This window comes from Malurus melanocephalus, unplaced genomic scaffold (genome assembly GCF_030028575.1).
Source record: "Malurus melanocephalus ecotype Western Australia unplaced genomic scaffold, MMel_1.1 scaffold_881, whole genome shotgun sequence".
In the NCBI taxonomy this organism is placed as follows: Eukaryota; Metazoa; Chordata; class Aves; order Passeriformes; family Maluridae; genus Malurus; species Malurus melanocephalus.
In genome coordinates, this window is record NW_026624113.1 from 23,906 (window position 1) to 48,107 (window position 24,202).

The following is a 24,202-nucleotide window of genomic DNA, read 5'->3' on the forward strand; positions in this document are numbered from 1 at the left end:
GATGTAAGTAACAGATGTAAGAAGCACAAGTTTCTCCCTTTGGCACTTGGGCAGCTCACATTGCCCATATGGATAGGGAGCTGCTGTTTCATGCATTCCTGAGTCTAGGAACATTGGATGGTGGGTAATTCAGATCAATAATCAAATTTCTGTTCTCTTGCAAAAATACGTGGGGTGAAACTGGTCCCATTTCTGAGTTCCAGGTAACATGGGGCAGATGCCCTCAACAGAGGAAGGGACCCCAAGATTCAGACAGGTCCCTTAAGAGCTGTGTTTCCAGGAACTGAGTCTTTTCCTACATTCTGGTTTAGCAGGACTACAACGTGCTCAGTCCTTCCCCAGGAGAGCAGTGGATCCCTCCTGGCACKCAGAAGCAGTACCTCCAGCCAACTTAGGCAAGGGTTGTTGGTGTTGTAATCTTCCAGTATTTGCCCTTTGAAACAAGGCACCTCTCTGCTTCTCCTTTAGTTCTGTGTGAGGACAGGTGAGCAGCCACACTACTGCAACCAGTACCTGTACAGCCTTGACCTGGTAGAAGTGCCTTTTCTCCAGTTTTTAAGGCAGAAACACAAATTGACCACTCAAAGGCTGTTTTCAGATYAAGCAAGCCTAGAGCAGCTTTATTTCTTCAGCTTCTCAAGATCCTGCTGTAGTATATTTGCCTTTTGCCTGTTCCCAGTTTCTTGATCAAGGACAGGCCCTTGCCCCACTGCAGCTAAGGCACAGCTACAGCCCCAGGGGCTACAGAGCAGGTCCTCCCCACAATACTATGGGAACAGCAAGAGTGCTGGTGCCTGCCCCACCTTCACCCACACATGAGGAATATTCTGTTCTCCCTTTCTCCACCTAGGTCAAACAGCTTTTCTYAGTAGATAAAAAGGCCAGGGCGGTGGGACAGGGGCAGACAGGGCAAAGCAAGAGGGCAGGCTCCCTGCAGAAACCAGACTGAAAGCCACTGTAATGGACAGCTCCAGCCCCTGGACTCTTAACCCTTTATGAAAGATGGAAGTGGATGTAGGCAGGAGGGAGACACCTCTGGACTGAACTTTTAACTATGCYGGAGGAGGGCAAGATTTGTGCTCAGGTCCTCAGCAACCACAGCCACACTGCATGGAGGGCTCTGGGAAAAGTTCCTGCACGTGCTGAGCATATGCTATCCCCTGGTTTACCCGGATACCATGCAGTGGCYATCTCAGACATCTGGCATTGCACAGCATCTATCACTCACCTCCAGACCCAAGCACACACTGCTTAAATCACATTGGGAAAGCAGAGAAATAAAGCTTCTTGAAGGCCTTTTTAAGAGAATTTTATTTGAGTGGTTCTTACAAAGATTGTTGCAATATGAAAGTCTTTGATAGAAATATCAAGCTGTCTTGTCAAACACACTGAAGTAACCCAAAAATATATTTCAGAGCTCACAGAGCTTAAAAAGAGCAAAGATTATATGCAACCAGAACAAAACATGTTTCTGTATTTCCTACCCATTTTCAGACTTGACTGAAATCCTTCAGCTCTGCCCCACTGCACACTTGGAAACTCATCCGGAAATGCAGAGATGTTTTGTTTGGAAACTTAGACACACCTCACAGTATTTACAAAGAAACTTTTACAGATACAATAATCAAAAGTAACCATCAAGAAATAAAACCCTTCAATCCTTCTTTTCTAATCAATTATCCAGCACAAAGCAAGCTGAGTAGCTGTCTGCAATCAGCATTCAGTAGCCWTTTGATTTTTCATTTATACAAAACACTAAATATGTCCCTTCATCCAGTCTCTCTCTGATACTACCCTTGAGCAGATCACCCACATTTAGTGAAATGTACAGTATCTTTGCTGCATTAAAAGAAAGGCTCATGAAACATTAAAAATTCATTATGTCTCATCCGCCTTTTACAAAGAACTTGTTATCTATGAGCTACTTCTCAGTTCCTACGGATCACCTTAGTCAATGTACAAGAATTACAAGGCAGAACAAGAAGTCAACAGCTTTGTATACAGTGGAAATGCTAGTTAGGGAGAATGAACACACTGCATTTCTGCTTACTTCATTTTATTTTAAAGATAGCAGGAAGTGTACACAAAATGACATTAAATCCTTTCCTTTAGTTTTATCTAAATAAAAGATAACTCAATCTTCCTCCAAAAAATACCTATGTACAAAACTGACTAAATTAATATTCATCGTCGAACAGGAACCAGTAGTTGGGTTGCAGTCATTGAGTCTGGGAAGAGGCTGTGGTATGTTGGAAGAGGTACATAYGCTGCTGTAATCATTTTACCTAATCAAGAAGAAAAAAAAAAAATCAGTATCTGGTCATTTCTGTAATGGATGACTAAATGTAGATGTGTACATGGAACACTCACCTGCAAACCATCTCCCATGCAATGCATTGACAGCCGCAATGGCAGCAGCAATCGAGGGACATTTGACGTACACATTGCCCTGCAAGACAGAACAGTGCAGCCTGTGAGGAGTCACCCCATCACTGCTCCTCACCCGCCCTCTGGGCCTGGCTGTGAGAGAAGCACACCCACTCCACCAGCACCCACTGACATCAATCAACAACACAGAATGAACATGAGAGAAGGGGACATTGGTACTGGCAGGCACTACCCTACTGTGGCAGTTATTGCAGCATTCAATTTTTCTAAATAGGATTTTGCAAGACAGCCTAAGCATGCACTTGATCTGCAATCATTAAGCCATGGATGGCTGATCAGCTTCTGAGAATTTTTCAGAGAGGGGAATCTAAAAAGTTCCCAATCACTATGTGAAAGGTAAGAGCACAAGGGGTCTGGCTGCCCCCATGGCAGCCCAGCCATCAAGATCTGTAAGTCACTAAACTCAACCACATATGCTTCACTCAATATGCAAGCTCACAACCTSGATTCCACAAAGACCAAGCATTCCCCATTCCATCCACATGGGAAGGACATGCAGCAGCTTGAAGGGAGACTGATACCATAAAAATTYTCCAACATGAACTTCAGCATATCTGTCTTTACTTGAACAAGAACTGAGGCAAAGGAAAAATCCCACCCCCGCAGGGAAGGAAGAGCCTGAGAAGGTTCCCAAGGTGAATGATAGACTGATCTTTGAACTTCACCAGGGACATCTGGAGTTTCCCATTGCAGATCAAGCGCTGTGCCTCCCTCTAATCCAGASACCTGCAATAGTCACATCCAACAACTCCAAGATGCACAGATGCCCACAGTAATGCATAGGCATTTTTCTGGCTGCCTGTTTAGGAACAGACCATCAGTAATACCCCAACAGATCAATTCTAGCTGAAACAGATTTTTCAGGAAAATAGTATATTAAGAAACAGACTCCATTTCTCCCTTTGGCAGCTTCAGTCAGCTTGTATTAACTCTTCCCACTGCAATCTAGCTCATGACCTTCTCATGGGGTGAACCTGAGCTTAGGGGCTGATRTTTAAGGCACTAAGCAATCAATTAACACACACAGCCCTGCTCTCAACCTCCCCCTGCRAAGGTACCCAAAGTACTTAATTGCCCAAATGAGGTGTGGCAACAAACCTGTGCTTTTCCTTAACACCCACCAGCACAGATAGGTTTTGGTACATAAGCCACACACTTAACTAGGACTGTTTCACCCAGAACAAATCACACCCACATGGCCGACCCCGACAGCCCTCAGGATGGAAGTCTGCCTGGTACAGAGTCCTGAACATGCCCAGAAAATCTAAGCCTGGAAAACAAAGTGATACAATGGAAACTGTATCAGTGGGTATTTTGTATCTGGGTCATTGCTGTGCCTACTATGATGAAACATTTAATTTTCAATGAAACATTAACTCATTACATAGTAGCTTGTAGTTTCTTCTTTTGAATCCACCTGCTAATATGAAACAGAATTTGCAGCTCCATGTATTCAGAACCTAGGCAAAGTATCTTGTGGGCTGWGAGGTTTTAAGGATGGTGGTTTTTTTGGGGTTGTGTGGTGATTTGTGTTTTGTTTTTGGGGTTTTTTTGGGAGCAGAAAGTGCTCTGGGTTGATGGCTGGATTTTTTTCTGTCACAGAACACTTTGTTTTCTCTAAGACATAACAATGAAGACACTTGTGGGCCAATGCTTCTGCCTCTCATCAGTCCAACAGTCCAAGATCACAGCTGTGATCTTGAAAAATTACAAGATGGCAGGGAAGGTGGCATGTTGTTTTATGTGCTAGATTGAAGCTTCTAAGTTCTCTATAAACAAGGGTTTCAGGTGACACTGGGCCAGCTGCACAAGACTGTGATGGTTGGTGACTGCCAAGTGCATTATTAGGGCAGAACCACCCCACCTAGGCACCCCAACAGGAACTATGTTTCAGCCTTGCACCACAGCATGGAAAAGGTCACTTGCAGGGTCTGATGGATAGAAATTAACCTGTGAAACCTCAACCACATATGTTTCACTCAATATGCAAGCTCACAACCTGGATTCCACAAGAACCGAGCATTCCCCAAAACGCCTCCCCCCCCTTCCCCCCCCCCGCATGGGAAGGACAAGCTGAGGTTTCAGATTTTTGAATCTGAAAAACTTCTGTTTGGGCTGTGAATTCTTTTAAAAAAGGGTTCAAGATGGTTAATCTATTTACAGACCTTTCAGAGTTTACACATTCTAAGAGATGAAATACAGAGACTTACCAGACTGGGGATTACATAAACACGAAGTCAGAAGAAAAATACATTCACCTGTTTAACATACAGGTATAAACCTGGAATTCAGTCTGCAAGAGCAGTCTTTCTCTTCCCTGCTCKAACTTCAGGCCCGCAGACTGCCCACTGCAAGGCCTTAATGTCACAAGAGACCACAACTGTTCTGACACATGGGATGAGGCACACAATTATCTGCACACTTAATTCTCTCGGAGCAAGGGCCCTTTCTGCTGAAGCCTCTGCTCTAGAAAGAGGAAACTGCAAGTCCCGGCTTGTGGGACAGGCACAGCTTAAGGGAAAAGCCAAATGCCTGAACTGGTTACTACTCTTCTACGAGAACTTAAGCTATGTAAACCTGCAAGAGCAGAACCAGAAAGCTGCTAATACCCACATCCAAATTACACACCGTGATTCACAAYAGGAGGGAACCACATAAATTCTGCACAAACTTCAAGTAACTTCAAGAAATYTATGTTCAGTTTAGGAAAACAACCCTATATTTGTAATGCTCCCCCTAGACAAAAGAGAGCAACAGAACTTAAAACATCTAATCAGTGTCCCCTTTGGAACCAGGCATACCTGAGCTGAGTTTTTGTCAACATAGATATGGATAACTCCTCCATGTTTGTTACATTCTTCAATCACATCATCTTTAATTTCTGTGTCCCAGCCAGCTTCTTCTTCACTGTACAGGGAAAGGAAAAACAGGACAGAGATATCACTTGACAAAATCCACCCCCAAAACCCATTAAACACCTCTGCAATGTTCTGATTTCTTTCTTACATGTCAAAAGTCATTGACAAATGCCAAACWGACTTACTTACTTATAAATCACTTACGTTTGAGGATTAAACATGTTGGAAAGCTGGAAGCACTGTGTTGCAAGTGGTGGTACAGAAGCAGCTGCAGCCAGAACTGTTGTAATGGAAAAGAAAATTAGCATATCTTAGCATATCTAAAACCCACTATGTATGGCTCTAATTTATTTAGCACAATTCTGATTAAACAGAAATTGAAGGCAGTAAAGCAAAACTYAGAACTAAACACTACTGATGATAGATACATTTTAAGTGATTWATACAAACACCAGCACATTATGAATCACAGTTGAAACTGAAAAGTGAAAATATAATCATGTACATTCACTTTGGCAGATTTTCCATTTAAACATTAAAAGGCATGCATCTTCATTTGCATCTAAAATGTCTGCCTGAGTCGTATGTCAGCAACACGTTTAATGTTTTGCTCCTCAGGGAAGCCCAGCAGCAGCTCTGAACAGGGCACTACCCCAGCTGACTGCAGAGCAAAAGACAGACACCTTAGGGCATCTTAAAACCTGTTTGAAGCATGTTGAATTATACTTCAAAAGTATACCTGCACTTTCACCCCTTGAAAATGCAGACTGTAGGATGAAATTGCKCTTTCCCTACAACCATAAAATTATTACTTGTCATTTACTGCTGGTTATCATCCCAGCACATTGTATTAAAACACTGCCCAACAGGCTGCCCTTCCATAGGCTCCAGGCTTCTGGAACTGCAAAAACAKCCCCCTTCCCCATATACTTCAGACATTAAGGGCAGTACAGTCAGACAATAAGTAACTCAGTGACAGTAACCCCAAACTCCTGATTCTTAAATGACCCCTTTACGGAAGGGATAATACTCCTACCCAACCACAAACACCAGTCCACACATTTGCTTGGACTAACACATGGGTGGGGAGCGTTACTGGAGAAAATGCTATGAAGAATTTTCAGTCATGAAATCAACCACAGCACGATTCCCCAAAGATAACTAACAGGATGCAATTTCTCAGGTATGAGCAAACCCTATACCAGAAGCATTTCACCTACAGACACCTGCAATAAAACTTACTAATTACACATCATATCAAATGCTAGTTTACCTTCATTCTGCTGAGACAGTCTTGTTTGTAAATCTAAAGAAAAATACAGAGAAGTAAATTAGTATGCTTGCTAGCATCATTGTATCATCACCTGCCAGCCAAGCTGTTCAGCTTGTATTTCAGTGGTCAAGAGCTTATTCCAGTATCTCAACCCAGTCTCACAGTTCCTCTCTAGCTGTGAGCAGTTTCACTACTTTAAGCTTCTCTATTGGAATATTSTGTATCTGATGGATTCCACGACCACAAAAAATTTCAAAGAAAAACAATACTTTAAAAGACAGACATGACCATGTCCTTTAATTCAGTGTATCACTCCCACCTTGGTTTGCTGTGATTGAACGCTTYACAAGACATGTTTTATTCCATAAGAAAATAACTACAGCAATTGTGACAGGCATTAGAGGTTTGACATCTTCACTCCTAGAAAGCAGGTTAACACACAGCTATCCAAACCTGACATTCATAAAGCAGTTATCAAATCTCACTTGAACTAGAATAAGGCAATACTTCATCTTTTCATATAGATGGCACAATGATACAAGTAACTTTGGTATTTTTCAAATTCAAAATGTTTTCAAATGTTCAGAACTATAATTTGCCTAGAAAATTATTTACTTGTTTGACAACATCATCACTTACTTGTTTAACATACACCTGTCCAAATTTAAAGTGATGAGAACAAATGCAGACTTCCTAGCCATTTCCAAGCACATAACTTCAATACTTGACTGACATTTTTGAATGTCAGAACTTCAGAATTCAAGAACTGTAAGCGTAACTCCCTCCAATAATGGTTCACTCTAACACACAGACACTAGTGAGAAGACTGAAGCAAACCACCACCTTAATTTAGCAAGCAGCAAAGTGATTAACACCAAGTAAGCTTCCAACCTGAGCTGAAAATACCTGAAGGCATCAGGTATCAACATACTTTTTTCCTTTCTAATAAAACCTCCTCCACAACACTGAAGAATGAACAGGAGTAAATGTTTTTCTCTAGGTTTTTTTCAAGGRCCTTTCCAAGTACCTTGCAAAGAACATATACTTGGAACTACACTCAAAAGCAAGAGCTGGAGGGAGCAAGCTCTGAAGGCCGAGCTGCCAGATCTGAACACAAAGTCCTCACCTCCAGAGAATGAGAAATATCACAATAGCAAAGACTGCCTTAGCCTGTATTCTGCAGAAACAGGTATGGCCAAAACCATGCAGTAACTACCTACCTAGTTAATTAATACTCAGACCCTTGAGAAAACAAAGTCTTTTAAAAAAATCTGCAAATCTTTGAACTCTCAAAATTTACATGAGGACAGACATTTTTTTCCTCRGCAACTCTAATCCAATTTTATGTAAACATCATGTCCAGCTGAACTTGTCTGKGGGTCAGCCTGGGGCTCTACAGCCAAATGCTCCAGAATTCCTGCACCAAACATGGTAAACCTGCACTTATCACTAGTGCAAATTCTGTCCAGGGCACTTTCCTCTTTTGCAGCACACTGTTGCAATTCTTTCCATAAACCAGATAGCTTCTCCCACAAGTAAGGAATGCTTTATCCCACAAAGCATTAGAAGAATGTTTGATAAGAAATTTTGAACAATCAGCCTATATTCAGAGAATACAACTGTTCAGCTTCAAATTCTTTTCCCTGCTGAAATTTACTCCATAGGCATAACAGCCAAATTCTCTGGTCTCCCATAAAACTAATTCCTTAYGTTCCCTATTTTAGTTTGATTGACCCCCTCCTGAACATGAATTATCAGAAGTGTTTATTGATGTATACATTATACCTCAAATGCTCAGGCATGCTGCCTCTAGGGACATAGCTGGCATTTTAACAATACATCATGCTGCCCAGTCATATCCTGGCACCGATCAATGTTAGTATTTAGGTATTTTCCTCCTCCTTGGCCATTCTTGAACTGGTAAATTCCCAGATTATGTGTCTGGAATTTGATTCAACCCTGAAGAGGTGAACAAYACACAACACCCTGAGAATCTGTTATCAGCACCTACACGTCTACTCACCTCATTCCTACTGCTGAACATTTTCATTCATGTAAATACTACACAAGACTAGCTCAACACCTGAACTTTGGTTTAAGAACAGCCTCCAACTTTTCCAGCTTTCATCTGTAGAAAAATCCTTCTTTCTCTGAGCTAGCTTCTTGACACACCCTGTACTTCCTATATTACCCACTTCTCTGGTTTAGTGACAGGAGTCCAAAGATCAGCAACAAGAATTCTGTACTGCTCCTCCTCTGCCTAGGAAAGGCAGTTTCATCAAAGACTGCTGGTCTTTGAATGCAGTTTCTCTGACAGTATGCCATACTTCCATAATATTCTCCAGTTTACCCTTCTTTTATCTGACTGCGGAACGAGCAAAGCTTAGTCAGTAATGGGACCAGAAYCTGGCTAGGCCCCATTCTTCTTCAAATGTACGTCATTTAGAGTTACATGTTTCAGCTATATACTGTATCACTGACTTAAAATGTTTATTAACAATACCGGATAGGAGACCTCATATTTCACACATTTATTCCCTCACTCATTTCACAGCAGTTTTACTCCTCTRAACTGCTCACATTAGCTTCTTACTTTTAGTTTTGTTTCTACCTTGGAAATAATTTCCTTTTTTTTTTATCAAACTACATAGTCCTAGCTTACMTTTCTCAAATTCCAAACTTCATGACTAGTGTACTCACTACAAACTGAGGCATTGAAATACATAGAAATAGCTCATGAGTTTTTTTCCATTCACCTGAGTCCCATTTAATTTCTTTTTCTTCAAGAGTTGGTTAATCTTCATCTATTACTTTCATGACTTTTATAACACCTAACTCAATTGTTGGTAGGCAATTTTCTTTTAATCTGTTACCCAAGCAAAAAATATTGTTTTATTAGCAGTCCTTTATCCTATTTGTCATAGGCTGTGTGCTCATTCCTTATTTCTTTTGAGGTAGCTGATCACCCAGGTTTAGTGTGGAGACCACACTAACAGGACATTTTCTTCTTTCTGTAGAATACAGATCCAACATAGCATTAGCAATGTGAAACAGAAGAAACTTTCATATCCTGCCAGTTCAAACACACAAGTTGCTCAGACCAGATGACTTAACGGCCTTGTTTCTTCAACCATCAGTAAGACCTGTTTGTGTATCCTTCTATTTAAATGTGTACAACTCATCATGCCTCAAGTCAATGGTCATTTCTATTCTCATCCGTAACATCTTCATTACTTACCAAATTGAGTTTAAAATAGCATCCCCTCTTCATGAGTCAGTGAGTGTTTGATGAAGAAATTTGTCGGATATCACATCCAGGAATATCTGGGCCCCACCATTATTACTAGCAATTCTTCTCCAATCTGTATCGGGGAAGTTAAAGTCTCCCACAATGACATAATTCCTGGTAGTAATTTTCTCTAACAAGAGTAAAGAGATCTTTAATCCATAACCAAATCTCACTTTGGGGATAGCTCATGACTCTAGGCACCAAAAAACTTTTTCCAAAGTTTCTTAACTTGCACGTGTTTGCATTATTCCTTTTGTACAATACAAGTGGAATAAACAGTGCTACCCCTACCACCTTTATTTCTACAGTTGCTAAACATGCATCTTCTTCAAACACCTGTATTCAGCCTCTTTATTTATTTCTCCACAGCCATGTTCTCTCATGCCGATACCATGCTACCTGAACCATTCAGCCTTGTCAGACATTTTTGGCCGTGTTTTTGATTTAGTGAGCTTGGATTTTTTTGACCTTGTTTGTTTCAAATGCAGGGAGAGGAATAGGACTGGTTTCTTTTAAAACATTCTCATTTCTAATTGCCTACACGTGTTTCTACACAAGACTGCCACACCACTTTACAACCTGCAWTAATGTTGCTCTAATTTCAGTGGTGGTTACCTTCCCTTCTCTTTCTGAATTATACACACTTTTTCGTCACCGCTGTATCTTTTTCATTCTTCTCAAACAGACAACAAACATTTTTCTGTCACTAGCCAGCTCCTTCTCTTAAGACTGCACCTGATTGTCAGTAACATGACTCAGGCCTATCTTATTAAGCCTGAATCATTTCCATCACAAGCTCTGCTGGAGGCAAACACAACATCACCTTTTCTTTGCTACTTTCCTGACACTTTCCACATGTTCCAGGATTGGGTTATCGGTGACATTCAGGTCCTATCTACTGCTATGACAGTTTCATATCCTTTCTTCTTAGTATTAATCAAAAGTAACCAAAAAAGTAACCTTCAAGGAAGTTACTCACTGCTCTAGTTCTGAAAACCTCATGATTAGTTTGTTTTTCAGGCTAGCTATGAACTAAGCAGCAGCAATCATACCCCTCAGCCTCATTCCAGCATACCCACCTACAGAACACACATACAACTGTAGCCAAATCCAAGCAACACACATGTTCCTTGACAGAAAATGTCTTTCCTCACCAAGACACACATTGTAAAAACACTGCTACCAGCTTAGTGTTGTGTCCCCCATAAAGTACTAATAACTTCCCTGCCCCTTGTGCAGCTCCAGTTTTTCTGAGGGGTCAATCCCCTTCCAGTCCTGAGSCTGCCATTTTTTACAGTCAACACTTACACCACAGTAGAACACACAAATCCCCACTAGTACAAAGAATAGCAAAGAGATAGAGATTTTGGATGAAAAACTATAACAGATTTGCAAAAATACACAGATTTGCAAAAATGTGAATCACGCCCATCCAAATTGTGATATAAKGTCACTAGTCATTTGCTTATGGATTTGCAGTGTTTTACAGTTTGTAAAACATGCTGCAATACCTGTGTTCTCATTTAAAAAGATCAAAAACCATAGTTAGGTACCTCTTGTCTCAAATTTATAAAGCATAAAGTAATTGGAAAAAAAAAAAGTCATCATTTCTTACCTGTCACAGCTCCAAAGGCCAAAGATCCACTCATCTGCAGAGCCTGCTGTGCAGCTGGAGGAATCTGCAAACCAGTACCTGAAACAGAACACAGAGAGCCCTTGTAGCAATCCCCTTCACTCACTTAGGGATGCAGTAATGGAAGTATCAGAAATCTTACTGTTGTCAAAAGATTAAAAATACCACGCATTTACAAGTTTCAAGTTTTATACATTTATCCTAACAGTCCTGTGGAATGTTTTAATTTGAATTCTGCAAGCTTCTGTATGTTCACACATTTGCTATTCAACACTGCACATACCTTCTGCAAGTCTTGCCATCAACTGAAGGCGACCAGTTGTTCCCAAGTCAATTCCAGTCCGTTCCAACTCATCACTGTCCAAAAATGAGCTAGCACTGGAAGCATCAGTACGCTCAGTTACGTGCCCAACTTTCATTGGCCTCCCAGCCAGCTCAAATCCATTGAGTTGTTCCAGGGCCTTTTTGGCACACTCAGAGTCTGAGAACTGTAGATTGGAATAACACAAATTCAGTAATATTGCCTACAGGATTCAGCAACACTTCYATTGTATGTAATATCTGAAATTAGGCTAACAGGACAAACTGTAAGTTAATAGCAACAAGCTAACATAAATGTGCTCTGTATTTTTCATTTAAACTAAACATACCCATTTTGTTATTTACTTTCTCAAAGGTATTATATTTTTTAGCACATTGTTGAAGTTACAGCATCTAGATACTGAAATCAACACAAGTCATGGCTGCAGTTCTCTTTCAGAGTGACACACACTTCCTTTGCAACCTTACAACTGCCATGGCATTTACTGGTTATTCCTAACAGATGTTCTGCTTTATGCTGCGAAATATCAAAATAAACACACAAACATTTTATTATTGTTACCATTCAAGTATGAGCTATATAGTAAGTTTGGTTTCATTTGTGTTTACATGCCAGAGGTCTCAGCTGAGACTTTTTTCCCCATGACCTATTGCCAGGTCAGTCAAGAAACTCAAGTTCACAAAACTGTGTACCTGAGGGTAAAGAGGAAAGATGTTTTCAACTGAAAATTTCAGCCCCTAAAAATTATAYTGCCCCTAAAAAGCTCGAATTCATTTATTTTCAGCTACAAACAACATCAGTCTTTACCAATGTCTTTGCCTGCAGTAGGTAACATTTGCTTGTGCAGGCACTGACTACAAAGGAAACTATTCCCATCTAAACACATTCATTGTTCATTCACAATACCCAGACAACTAGCAGAAATGAAAAAAAAAAGCCTAGTGCTGCATCCTGCAAGGTAACACTTCTAGAATGACAAAGAGATATAATGTAGCAATTCAGTAGCTACTACACATACATAGCTTATTTAGGTTCCTACTACACAGACATGGATATACAAAGCAAGATTATATATAGAGATATTCTCGTACATGGGAAGGTTACACTCAGAAGGTGCCTAAAGAAGCTGGCAATTCTAGTCATACCGTAATGAATCCATATCCTTTTGAGCGTCCAGTTTCACTGTCCATCATGAGCTGAATACTTTCAATCTAAAGATAAGAATAAAGTTATTTGTTATTAGACATTTTGTCTGATACCAAGATACCCAAGATACCAGAACACAACATGAAAATAGCACTGTCAAATACATGAATGTGGAACTACCATTTTCATTTTTTAAATCTCATTCCTTCCTCATTTCTGCAGTGTACAGTGTAGGTAGGTACTTGGATAATAAGACAGAAGCAGATAAACATAAACGTCCTGAGCTCAGCTACTGGCAGCAGCTTGATCCTGATGAAGAATTATAGCAGACAATGAACATGGAGACATGATCAGATCCTGACCGAAACACACTGGTCATGGCACCTCATATGCTAAACAACTCTTYTACAAGCAATGAAAAGAAGCTTGCATGACTCTGACGAGGGCCAAGAAAAAGCAGTATATTTTAGTAACTATTGGCATATGGGAACTCCTAGAAGTTTACAGTTACTGAATTTAAAACACATTGCTGAGTTATCCAATAGCCATAAAGTAGCATGGGGAAGGGCTACAATATACAGAATAAGAAGGAAAGATCTTCACAGCTCTCCATACAAGCCTCCTAAACTATCTTAATCCTACTGCCAGACATTGAGGGGGGAAAAAAACCCACAAACCACAAGAATAGCAGCCACATGGATTAAAATTTAATAAACTGCAGCAATTTTCCAGGGTTCTGCACAGGAGATTTAAAGTGATACACATACTGAGTTTGAACAAAGCATGTGAAAAGCACTGCTACTGTATGTATGAGGCAGAGTTCATATCCAAGCACAGTATGCAAAAATCTCAAACATGAACAGACTCCTTTTTCCCCATTAAGAAACATATTGAGCATTAAACTTTTCACCTATGATATATATCCCAGTATCATAGTACAGTAGGGCTAACACGTCTCGTAACCGCACTGGAAACTTGAGATTATCTGCTCACTTCTCATAAACTTATTGATGTGCTGCAAACTGCTGCCCAATGCTCAGGAGCAAGAATAGGCCTGAGTCAGAGCTGTCAAGTACACATCGCTAGCTCATGGACTTAACATCAGCAAAACTGCAGCAAAAAGTCCTCAGAAACAGATGCTAGATAGTATTATTCTTAGACCCCTCAGCCCCAGTTCTGTGTTTTGTGCTTTAACCTGTGAAATTGAGCTTCTATTCATAATTGTGAAAGGGACAGATATTACAAGTTGCCAGAGCAGGACACAACATAGGGAATTTGGTTTTGGGTTTTCCCCCCATGTTCCTTACTTTCATGTTTCATTGAATTCAGAGCTTTCTAAGACCTGACATTCAAACTCATCACAAATTCAAGTTCTCATCTGCTCTCCAACACTACCCACATACCTAAGGCCTGTGGAGGCATGGGCACAGCAGTGCAAGAAAGGAACAAATGTTTTTGTGAGTATGAAGCTGAATTATTTCTAGAAGCTGCCAGTGCTTTACAACTAAGTTAGGTTTTTCAAATAAAGCAACATACCAAATGAAAGCTTACCCTGCCAAATGGCTCAAAGATTCCTCGAAGCATATCTTCAGTTATGTTGAAGTGCAATGATCCCACATAGAGCCTCATGGGACCAGCACTGCCCTTCTGAAGATTATTTGCCATTGCTGCTGCTCTGTTTTTCTCTGCCTAAGGAGAAAAGAAAAATTCACCTTCCATAAGAAATTAATAAAAATTCCTAACATAAGCAGTAGCTAACTATCAGATCAAAACCAGAAGATTCATTAAACAAACAGAAGCTGTTGTATGATCTGCAGTCCATTCATCAGACTTGAACTTAAGAGCTGTGAAACCCAAAACCATGACCAAGTACAGAGAAAGCCTTCAAATGGAACAACTTTATGCAGAATCCAGGCTTCTACCTAGTAAATTACTCTGGAAAGATTACACAACATGTTTTTCAATTTTGTGACACTATTAACAATTTCTTGACTCTTACTTGCTTAAGATGTGTATATTCCTAATACCTTTATAAAACTTTGAATCACTTCAATTTGCCTATTATCCATGGGAAAAACAAGTGCATTTATAACTAGCTTAAATAACCATCCTTGTTAAGGTTTTCCAAACATTCAGCAGTAACCAAATTTTCAAACATTATGTTTCTCGTCAAGATACAAGTGGTGTAACTCAGCATGAACAAAAATGAGGTTTACAATTCCTTACCTGTGACGCCTGTACTATGATTGGTACACCCAGGACTCTCTGTCCAGTCAGTCCTATTGCCAGAGGCACTGAACTAACATCAACAAATTCAACATAAGCAATTCCCTTTGAACGTCTGGAATTTCTATCTGAAATCATTCGTACATCACGAACCTGAAAGGCAAGAATAGAGACAGAAATACTTTTATTAGAGATAAAATACTTTTATTAGAGATAAAGGAAAAAAAAATAATGCAGCCTATTTCTCAGACAGGCATTAATAATGAGAATTATTTCCCAAGCCAAAGACTTTGTAAGCATGCTGAAAATCTACAGCAACATACACCTTTTTTAAACAAACATATCCCAGAGGCAAGCTAGCATTGAAGCTGCTGTTTGAAGTCAAGTATGTGACACAACTTGCAGCACYCTAATGCTCTACACCAGAAGCTTACAGCTGATAGAACAAATTAAGCTTTTCCAACTTAGAAGTTACAGGAATTTCCAAATTATACTGTAAGTGACAAACCATCTGAAAACATGAAAAATGAAGTTRTTTGAGTCAGAATTACAACAAGATGTTTTGCCTCACATCACATGAACAACAAACTACTGAGAAACCACATTTTCATGGTCAAAGCTTAGGTCATCAATTATCTGCCTATGTACAGGTATAGGAAGCTCCAGAAAGCCACATGCTTACAATCATGAAAAATACCAATCCTGTATGCATGTTGGATAGCTTGAGGCAGTATTCAGAATCACTTKAACTTCTCTATGAATTACCTTGCCTACTGTAGAGAAAAATTCTTCCAGGTCTCTTGGTCGAATTCTTGCAGCCAACTGCATGCAAAACACTGTTCGAGCATCCCTCTCTTCAGGGGTAAGATTATCAATAGGTTCTCTGAAAAGAGTAAAGTCCAGTTAAAAAATAAACTGAACAAAGAAAACTCCTCTCTGGACCACCCCYTAAACACTAAATAAGCAGTACTTCACAGTCTGATGGGAAAAAATATGCTTGCTATATTTAAAAAAAAAGGCAGAGTTTAGAACTGAATGGAACACCAAATATTATAACATTATTTACTTTTAAAATGTGGCTGAATACTCATTTCAACTGTGAACATTAAATAAGCCTGGAAAATTCTATTTTATTTACAGAAGCCCAAACTAAGCAGAGGTACCATTTTGCTGCTGTCCAGAACTGGTACCAGGTACCAYGTACCACTATGGAGCTTGTGGTCAAAAAGATGAAAGGACAACAACACAAAGGTGAACAGGGTGAACTAGCACAGAYCAGCTGGCCAAACTCTCGGACAAGTAGTGTGGCTAGGCTTTGCCAACTCATATACCCAGTCACTTTAGAGTCACTACAGCCACTGCATAGAACAATACAAACGTCCATGTAAACAGAACTCCCAATCCTCATATTTTCAGCTTGTTAACACACAAAAAAATACAGTGAATAATTACTTTCATCCTTGACACATCAAGACCTAGAATAATTTAATTTCAATACTGAACCATTAGCTGAAATTTGATGCATCACTTTTAATGCATTAAAGCTTCAAATCTAAATAAATCTAACTTCACTCAAGTACAAGTTACACAAGAATTAGCATGGTGGATCCTGGATTGAGTTTCCAGCCATGTAGTATGTATTTTTATTAATATAATTACATAGACATTAAACAGTGAAAAAACACAAGAAAAACTTATGCTGAATTATCTCAGTAAGGGTTTGCCAGTCATTGGTTAAATTTAACTGAATTAATGTTAGAGAATAATCTCATTAGAAGCTATCTAAATCCTACTCCCTTAAACGAGAAGCCTATGAATGGATAAGCAGCTCCTGGACTGCAGAGGTATATAGCTTCTCTACAAATAGCATGAATACTGAAGAGCAATAGAAGCATTTGTACTTTTCCATTCCACACTCTAGATTATTAAGTACAATTTAGCAGAAAAACTATTGACATCACAATTAATGGGGAAAAGACTGAGAATACAGAAACACAAAAAACCAAACAAGATGAGGAAGCAGTCACACATTATTTCACCACTTTTCCAACTCCAACTGGGCAAAAAGAAACAGACCCAAACATATATGAAAAGTCATACCTAACAGGGCTTTTGTCTTTTCTGAAAGGACTTTTGCTTCTGGAGCGACGTCTGCTAAAAAGAAAGATCAATAAGGTTACAAGAAAACCTTCAAATATACCATCCCTGATTCTAAACAAAATATATTAATGAYGTAATGAAAAATAGAGAAAAGTCAAAAACCTTAATTTGATGCTGTGAGGCAGACCAATCTTCCCTCTAATGGCACTGTTGAATTTTGGACCAGAACTACGGCAAAAGAATAGACAAGCAAGTGAGTATTTGACTTCAAGACTTCTTGTCTCCACTCACATTACACTGCAAGTGCTCACCCACCCTTGAATCTGAACTTGCCAGCATTTCCATCAGCAGCACCCACAGCATGCATAAGATTATCAACAGTTATCAATACATGCAGCACTCCAGACCATAAGGCACAGAAAACGATTTCCTCTCAGTTTCACTAACATCATAAAATCCAAGAATTTGCAAGACTCTTCACGAGCCAGCCAGTAATGGCACATTCCTATGTCCATACTATTTTGAGCTAAAGTTACTGCTGTAACCATTTTTACCTGTTTTTTTGTCCACATCCAAGTTCTACATACTGATGACTGCAAAGCATAACATTTGTGGCCTGGAACKCAGCCTCAGAGCTGTATGCCAACTGGTGCTGGCAGGATTAATTGCTCGAATGYAACATTTTAAAATTGAAAGTTCCATGAAATTTAAGGCGCAAGAGGAAACCAAATTGGCTCCCTGCAGACACCTGTAAGGGACAGGTTCACTAATGATGTCTCAGCTCTCACCACTGAAGTGCTACAAATATGCAAATGAAGCTTCTTTAACGTTCCTAATGGCCATCAAACCACAGAAGCAGTAAGACCAGCAGTTAGCTGCACACAGACACATAACCACAAAAGGAATCCAATCTCTCTGAATCTAACTTAATTTTCCAGGCTTCAAAGACTCTGCTAGAATACACTGTAATCTGCCCTTTGCTTCTACATTAAGGACAGTCCTCTTGCTAGTTAAGGGGGCAGAGAGGAACAGACTGACATGAGCAGTAAGATTCATCCTATCATGTTCTCCCTGAATTTGATTTCCTGGTAGAGAGTTGTTCAAAAGGCAAAGAACAACACCTGTTAACATTCTTCCTGTATCTCCACCAAGCGCAGAGGCACTGCTGCACAGACTGAATGCTGTGCACTGGGCTTTGGCTTTCCATCTGTACACAATTGATTCTTTCTGCTGTGGCTATGAATTGATGTGAAACACCCTGAAAGACATGACAGGCTGAAGACATTAAGTAGTCTTTCACTAAATCCATTTGGCCAGGCAATTTGTCTGAAAAACGTCTTCTTGCTCCCCAGYGGAGCAGTAATGCTTATAGTTAAACTCAGCATCCAACACAAGGAGGAGGATGCCCGTTTTTTAAACATGTCATGACACAGGTGGAAGTAGTTGGCCAAGATCCAAAACCGTGCTGGCCAGGTTAAAGCAAGGGAAATATGGCCCTGTACAACACTGGAAAAAAAAAATAAAGAAAAAAGACCATTTAGAAACTACTTATTAAGAGAAGATAACTACTTATTAAGAGAAAAGACATAAAACACAGGCACATGTTGAGATGAGATCACTATTGATCAAAACCAGATTTTTTTTTTTTTTTTTGCCTAGGATAAATTACTCCATTTCCTGCTCAAGTCCAAACAAATTATTGCTGGGAGTGTTCATTCAGGGTCCTTGTTAACTATGGCACAACTGCCAAAAGCTGCATACKGAAATACTGGTACTAATTCCAAAGGCTAGCTTCTTATTAGACATGGGATTACCTTGCACCTTCACATCTGATGTAAAACATGGTGCACTCCATTTCAATTCAAAAGCAGACAAACAAACCAATTACAATGACTCCAAAATACTAACAGGCAGACCAAGTAAACAATAATAAATAATTAACACCATGAATTTTCAAGGAAATGGTGAAAGAAATAGTGTTTGCCTAAATCTAATGAAAAAAAAAMCAGCCAAAAAMCCAAAACTAACAACTCAGAGCTAACAGTTTTCAAACACATGCACAACTTCTGAAGTGGGGGTAAAAAAAAAAGGAGGTAATAAAAGGTGGGAAAAAACCCACAATCTATCACAACCCCAAAAATCTCCTTTTTCGCTTTTGACTAGTACTATCTTATTTACAGAACTCCATGAGAGCAAAATTAAAAAACCCCAGACCACTGTAACAGACCAAGCAGAAAGCTGCCTGAGGCAAGGTGAGAGCCCAAGTTACTTTCTCCACATGCCTTTGCAACAGTATTCTCCCTGTGTTTTTCTAAGGAGACAYGCTTGTAAACCTGCAGACCTCCAGTAACGTTTCTTCTTTGCTTCCACTGTCTCTACAATGGTTGCCCAATTSCTGCTATCCTGTACTGAAGCCCCTTGTCACAAGCCATTAATCTCTATGTCTAGCAATCACCTTTTTTGTGATTGGCTGTGTGCAGCCAAAGCACATACTTTCACAAAACCTATGTGATGACAAATGGCCCAAACACCAGTGAGGTCAGAAGACAGCCAGCAAATCATCAGCTTTTACCTGCTCATTCATATTCAAGATTCCAACAAAACAGCATCAGACAAGGCAAACTTTGGCTAACAAAGTCCAGGAAAATCACAATGAACTTTCAGCCCTCATGTAATAAACCTGTTTCTAACAGCTTTGTCTAAGTTTTTGGTTTCAGAATAGAAACAGGATGGTCTAAGTTACTTCCATACGTTAGCAGTACCTGAGATTTGACTGACAGGTGTCTAAACAAGACTATTAAGTCAAGTTCTTTCTCCTAAGAGACCTAATGATACAGCTATGTAACATTAAAGGACAACATATGTGAAAATAACATTAGAAAAAAACACCTGTGAACACTAAGCAATGCAAGCCTGTCACCTAAATTAAAAAAATTAAAGCATTTAACCACAATCTCAAGCCTACAGTGACAAACTCCAAGTTTTCAGATTCTCTGCAGCACTCTTACCCTTTTCCTTCAGTATTACCTATACTAAGCTTTTCTCATTATTGCTAAGATGACTCCTAATTGCTCCCAGCAGCAAAACCATCTCAGTTTACAGATASCAGTTTGAAAAGGAGCCTTTATAAAACCAATGAGAAAGATCACAAGGAGGAAGAAGAGTAAAAAGTAAGATAAAATAGAAGCCCTAAAGCATTTTGATCTAGATGCCTCAGTCAGCTACCACCCTGTCCAGTAACTTCAACCCAGAACTACCTGAACAGCCTCACAAGGAGAGATTACGGAAATAAATTCTCCAGCCATCAGGAGTACTATGGCAGTCAMTTCTGAAACACTGAGCTCATGGTTCTGATACACAGAAGACTTCATCAAGTCGAAGTCCAGTTCTGGCAGATCCAAAGGTGGCTGATGATGTGGGAGGCTTCATCTCCAAAGCTTTTATCTCCCTCAAATTCARCACCTGCTATACAGATTTAAAGGTCGCCGCATTTGAAGAGCCCCAAAATGGGAAATGAAATGCTCTCCACAATCGCATCTTCTGAGATCTTTCTCTTTCACACCTTTTGAGACAAAGCTAGAATTTTGGAATCATATTAGCATATCTATCACTTYAACAGGACCATCCATCATCTACAACTGAATGACAGCAACTCTGTCTTGACTGCCAACAGTCAAGACGAAAGCTTCTGGGACACATGTGCTTGCCCTATACCGGTCTTCCACTAAACCATCTAAAACCACCAGAATCCTGCTTGGTTAAACGAAWGCAACAATTTGGCAACTGAAGCAGAGAACAAACTATCAAACAAATAAGCACAACCATGTATCCTCAGAGGATACTAGATTATCTGTGCTTTTTTTTCACTGCCTCTCAACACCAGAGAAATCACCCACAACAGCTATAGAAGAATGTCAGGATAGCAAAAAAGACTCCTCGCAACCATTTACTTTTCTGGCATAACATATCTCATGAGGTACATTAAAAACAGGCATGGGTTATTGCAGTAGCATCAATACTTTTAACCTCTACTTGAGAAAATTATTTTGCAAGACTAGAACATTGGAACTCCCAAATTTCGCCAGATGAAAAACTTCACCCAGTGACAGCAAGAAACACAAAGAACAAAACCSTCCAACACAGCTGGGAGAATGCAGCAACTCCCATGATGTGACAAAGGACACCCTCTCCACACAACACTGCACTGGAAATGAGGACACCAGCAGGCAAAATATACAGAAAGCTGAAGTTTTTGATCAAGGTYSTCTGTATCTTGAGCCACAACAGTGGCACTGGCATAATCCAACTAGTTACTGTAATCRTACAGGTGCCAAAGAGTTAAGAAAACAAGCCAACTCTGCACTCTTGAAATCTTCACAGCTGAAGCCTAGAGCAGTGTACAGAGGCACTGATACTCAAAGGAATAGCAGGRTTGATGTATTATGATCTCTGTGTACATAGGACTGATGACACACAGAATGCCACTGCACCTTGGAAGACACAGGAATTGCAGTAGGTTTTCATTACCTACTTAATGAAAAATGGCAGCATCCAGGTGACTTAGCACAAGTGAGACCTTGAGACCTCASGAAGTTCTGTTTGTAATCCAAGAGTACAAAACGTCCCAAGAAAAACATTCATGTGTATAAAATTGCACAAGCCTACAATTTATCAGAAGGTAAGCAYTGTTCAAACATCCTGAGAGATTTCTCCATCACGGAGGACATTACATGTCATATTTTAAAAAATACACCCTTTTCAAATGCCTTCTTTTTACATGATCTTGCACTCCAAGATTTCACAGTAGTTGAGATGAGACCCGGACGAGAGCAGAGACAAAGAGTAGCCTAGGTAATCAATGACAGTCAAGTATACATGCCAGTTCTCACTGTTTCTGCAGAAAGAGGCAATGGGAACCAAAAGGGAGAGTGGCAGTACAAACCATCAGAAACTATACTGATGCAAAAGTATCTTTTGAGAACTGATTTACAAATGGCTGGAACTACCTATTGCTGAAGTTCTATCAAGCAAAATATCTGAGAGAAATGAAAGAATTCTTGTCAGCCTCTAAACAAATCTGAAAAAAGCAGGGCAAATATGCAACACATGGGCATTGTAAGACAAGATGTTTCCAGTTCAGATGCATAAACATGAGATTTGTTTGCATGAATATTCATCTATGGAGTTTAATGTTTAAGAACATCAAGACAGTAAAAATCTTTAGTAATTAAAAAAAAGGGTTTATGAGACTGTAACAAAAGTTACAGACTACTATTAATATTTTTACACTTAAACCAACAAGTTCATATACTTAAGATACTTAGGACATGGAGAGAATTTGCTTACTATACTGATTTTGTGATAAACTTCGTTTTCCAGTTAGCTATACACATTCTTTCATTTACCCTTTCACCTCTGTGTTTGACTAAGAATGAAAACTAGTAGAGGACTATTACTGTCCTCTTCTTTTTCATTCTGTATTTATTGACATTCTTCAAACTTAACCCCTCATCTTTTTTTCCAAGATAATTACTGACCAATTCAGAAAGCAGAGAGTGAAACTTTAACCTTCTACATTGTAACACTGAAGCAGCACCACATGCAACCTAAAATAAATAACCTACTAGGGACTTCTATAGCGGCCTCTGAATCTGCGATCTCTRCTCCTAGACCGGCTGCGTCTTCGTTCTTTGCTTCTGCTCCTTTTCCTTTCCCGACTTCTGCTCTTTTTCCGTTCCCGATCTCGGCTCCGTTTGCGTTCCTTACTTCTGCTCCTCTTTCTGTCATGGCTTCGACTTCGACTCTTGCTCTTTTTTCTCCTGACAAAAAAAAAGTGCATGTGTAGCTCAGTATTCTTTACCCCACATTTCACAGTTCCTCTAGCCTCATGTCACAGAGATTGACAGGAAAAGTTTCTACTTTTTGTTAAATGGGTGGTTAAGCCTGTCAGCAAACATCTATCATGGGCCACATAAAGTCTGCAACAGCATATTTTAATTTACAATTTTTTAATTGATAGGGAATGCTTTCAGGAAAGGATTGAAATAAYATTTCTTGTGTTTAGACCTAGTACACACCTAGTGCAGTACTTCATGTGGCGTTCAAACATACTTGAAMCACAGTATCATGATTCTAAGAATAAATTTTATAACAAAGTAAAGCAAAGCACAACAAAAATAGAAAAGGCAAGTCTGGGGGAAAGAAAGGTTGTTTCCTCTTAATACTCCATGCTAACCATATAACATGCTGCTTCAGTTTAGTTTCTTTCCTACCTGCTATTCCCATTTATAAGCCACTTGCTTTTTAAAGTCTACGGYTGTTACAGATTTTGGGGCAAATTGCAGATTTTTGTGACTTTACCCACTTACTTAGAAAATTGATCTTCTAAAATCTGTATGTCAACTATACCTCATATTTGAAAAATAGTGAGCAACTGTTCCATTAGTGCATTTGGGTTATTCACAACTTTTTTTTCTCTATCTCAGCCTCAGACCACTGAAAATTAGTCTCCTAGTTTCTAAAATATATCTGTATTTATACACAATACACACATTAACAGGATGCTCAAGCCATTGCTTAAGATAGCAAAATAATCAACATTGCTGCTAGACTTTTATAGTTTGAAACATCCTCTGTTACTGAATTTTCCCTCTTCCTCCTTTTGGACCTTCTGATTGCATACATCATCTTTTTTCAAAATGGTCAATCATAGTCTTAAACACTCTTTGAAAAGGGCATGTGGATTACCAAAAGTTCATCCCTGTGGTCTTCTATGGCCATATATCAAACTAAAACTTCTAGTTAGTTTCAACTTCTGAAGTAAAAAAATCTMTCACCTACCATATCTAACTGAGCCCAATCATTACTAATAGCTTTTGCTCTTTAACCTACAGCTAAGAAGACCCAT

General features: G+C 39.5%; 1 protein-coding gene across 6 annotated transcripts in view; it reads right to left on the reverse strand.

Annotated features, from left to right (window-relative positions):
• Positions 1-1,276: 1,276 nt before the first annotated feature.
• Positions 1,277-24,202, reverse strand: part of RBM39 (RNA binding motif protein 39) — a 30,121-nt gene continuing 7,195 nt past the window's right edge. Inside the window, exons 4-17 of one of the 6 annotated variants that reach the window (XM_057385852.1) lie at positions 22,920-23,114; positions 17,458-17,523; positions 17,296-17,346; positions 15,961-16,078; positions 15,196-15,348; positions 14,521-14,658; positions 12,969-13,034; positions 11,785-11,989; positions 11,484-11,561; positions 6,580-6,612; positions 5,511-5,586; positions 5,250-5,355; positions 2,371-2,449; positions 1,277-2,285 (exon numbers count right to left, since the gene is read on the reverse strand). In XM_057385852.1, coding sequence (XP_057241835.1) covers positions 2,185-2,285; positions 2,371-2,449; positions 5,250-5,355; positions 5,511-5,586; positions 6,580-6,612; positions 11,484-11,561; positions 11,785-11,989; positions 12,969-13,034; positions 14,521-14,658; positions 15,196-15,348; positions 15,961-16,078; positions 17,296-17,346; positions 17,458-17,523; positions 22,920-23,114 — 1,465 coding nt within the window. In that variant the 3' untranslated portion in view covers positions 1,277-2,184. Of the gene's footprint in view, positions 2,286-2,370; positions 2,450-5,249; positions 5,356-5,510; positions 5,587-6,579; positions 6,613-9,817; positions 9,999-11,483; positions 11,562-11,784; positions 11,990-12,968; positions 13,035-14,520; positions 14,659-15,195; positions 15,349-15,960; positions 16,079-17,295; positions 17,350-17,457; positions 17,524-18,416; positions 18,554-22,919; positions 23,115-24,202 lie in introns of those variants that run through there. The other 5 variants (XM_057385851.1, XM_057385854.1, XM_057385853.1 and 2 more) reach the window with 5 other exon arrangements.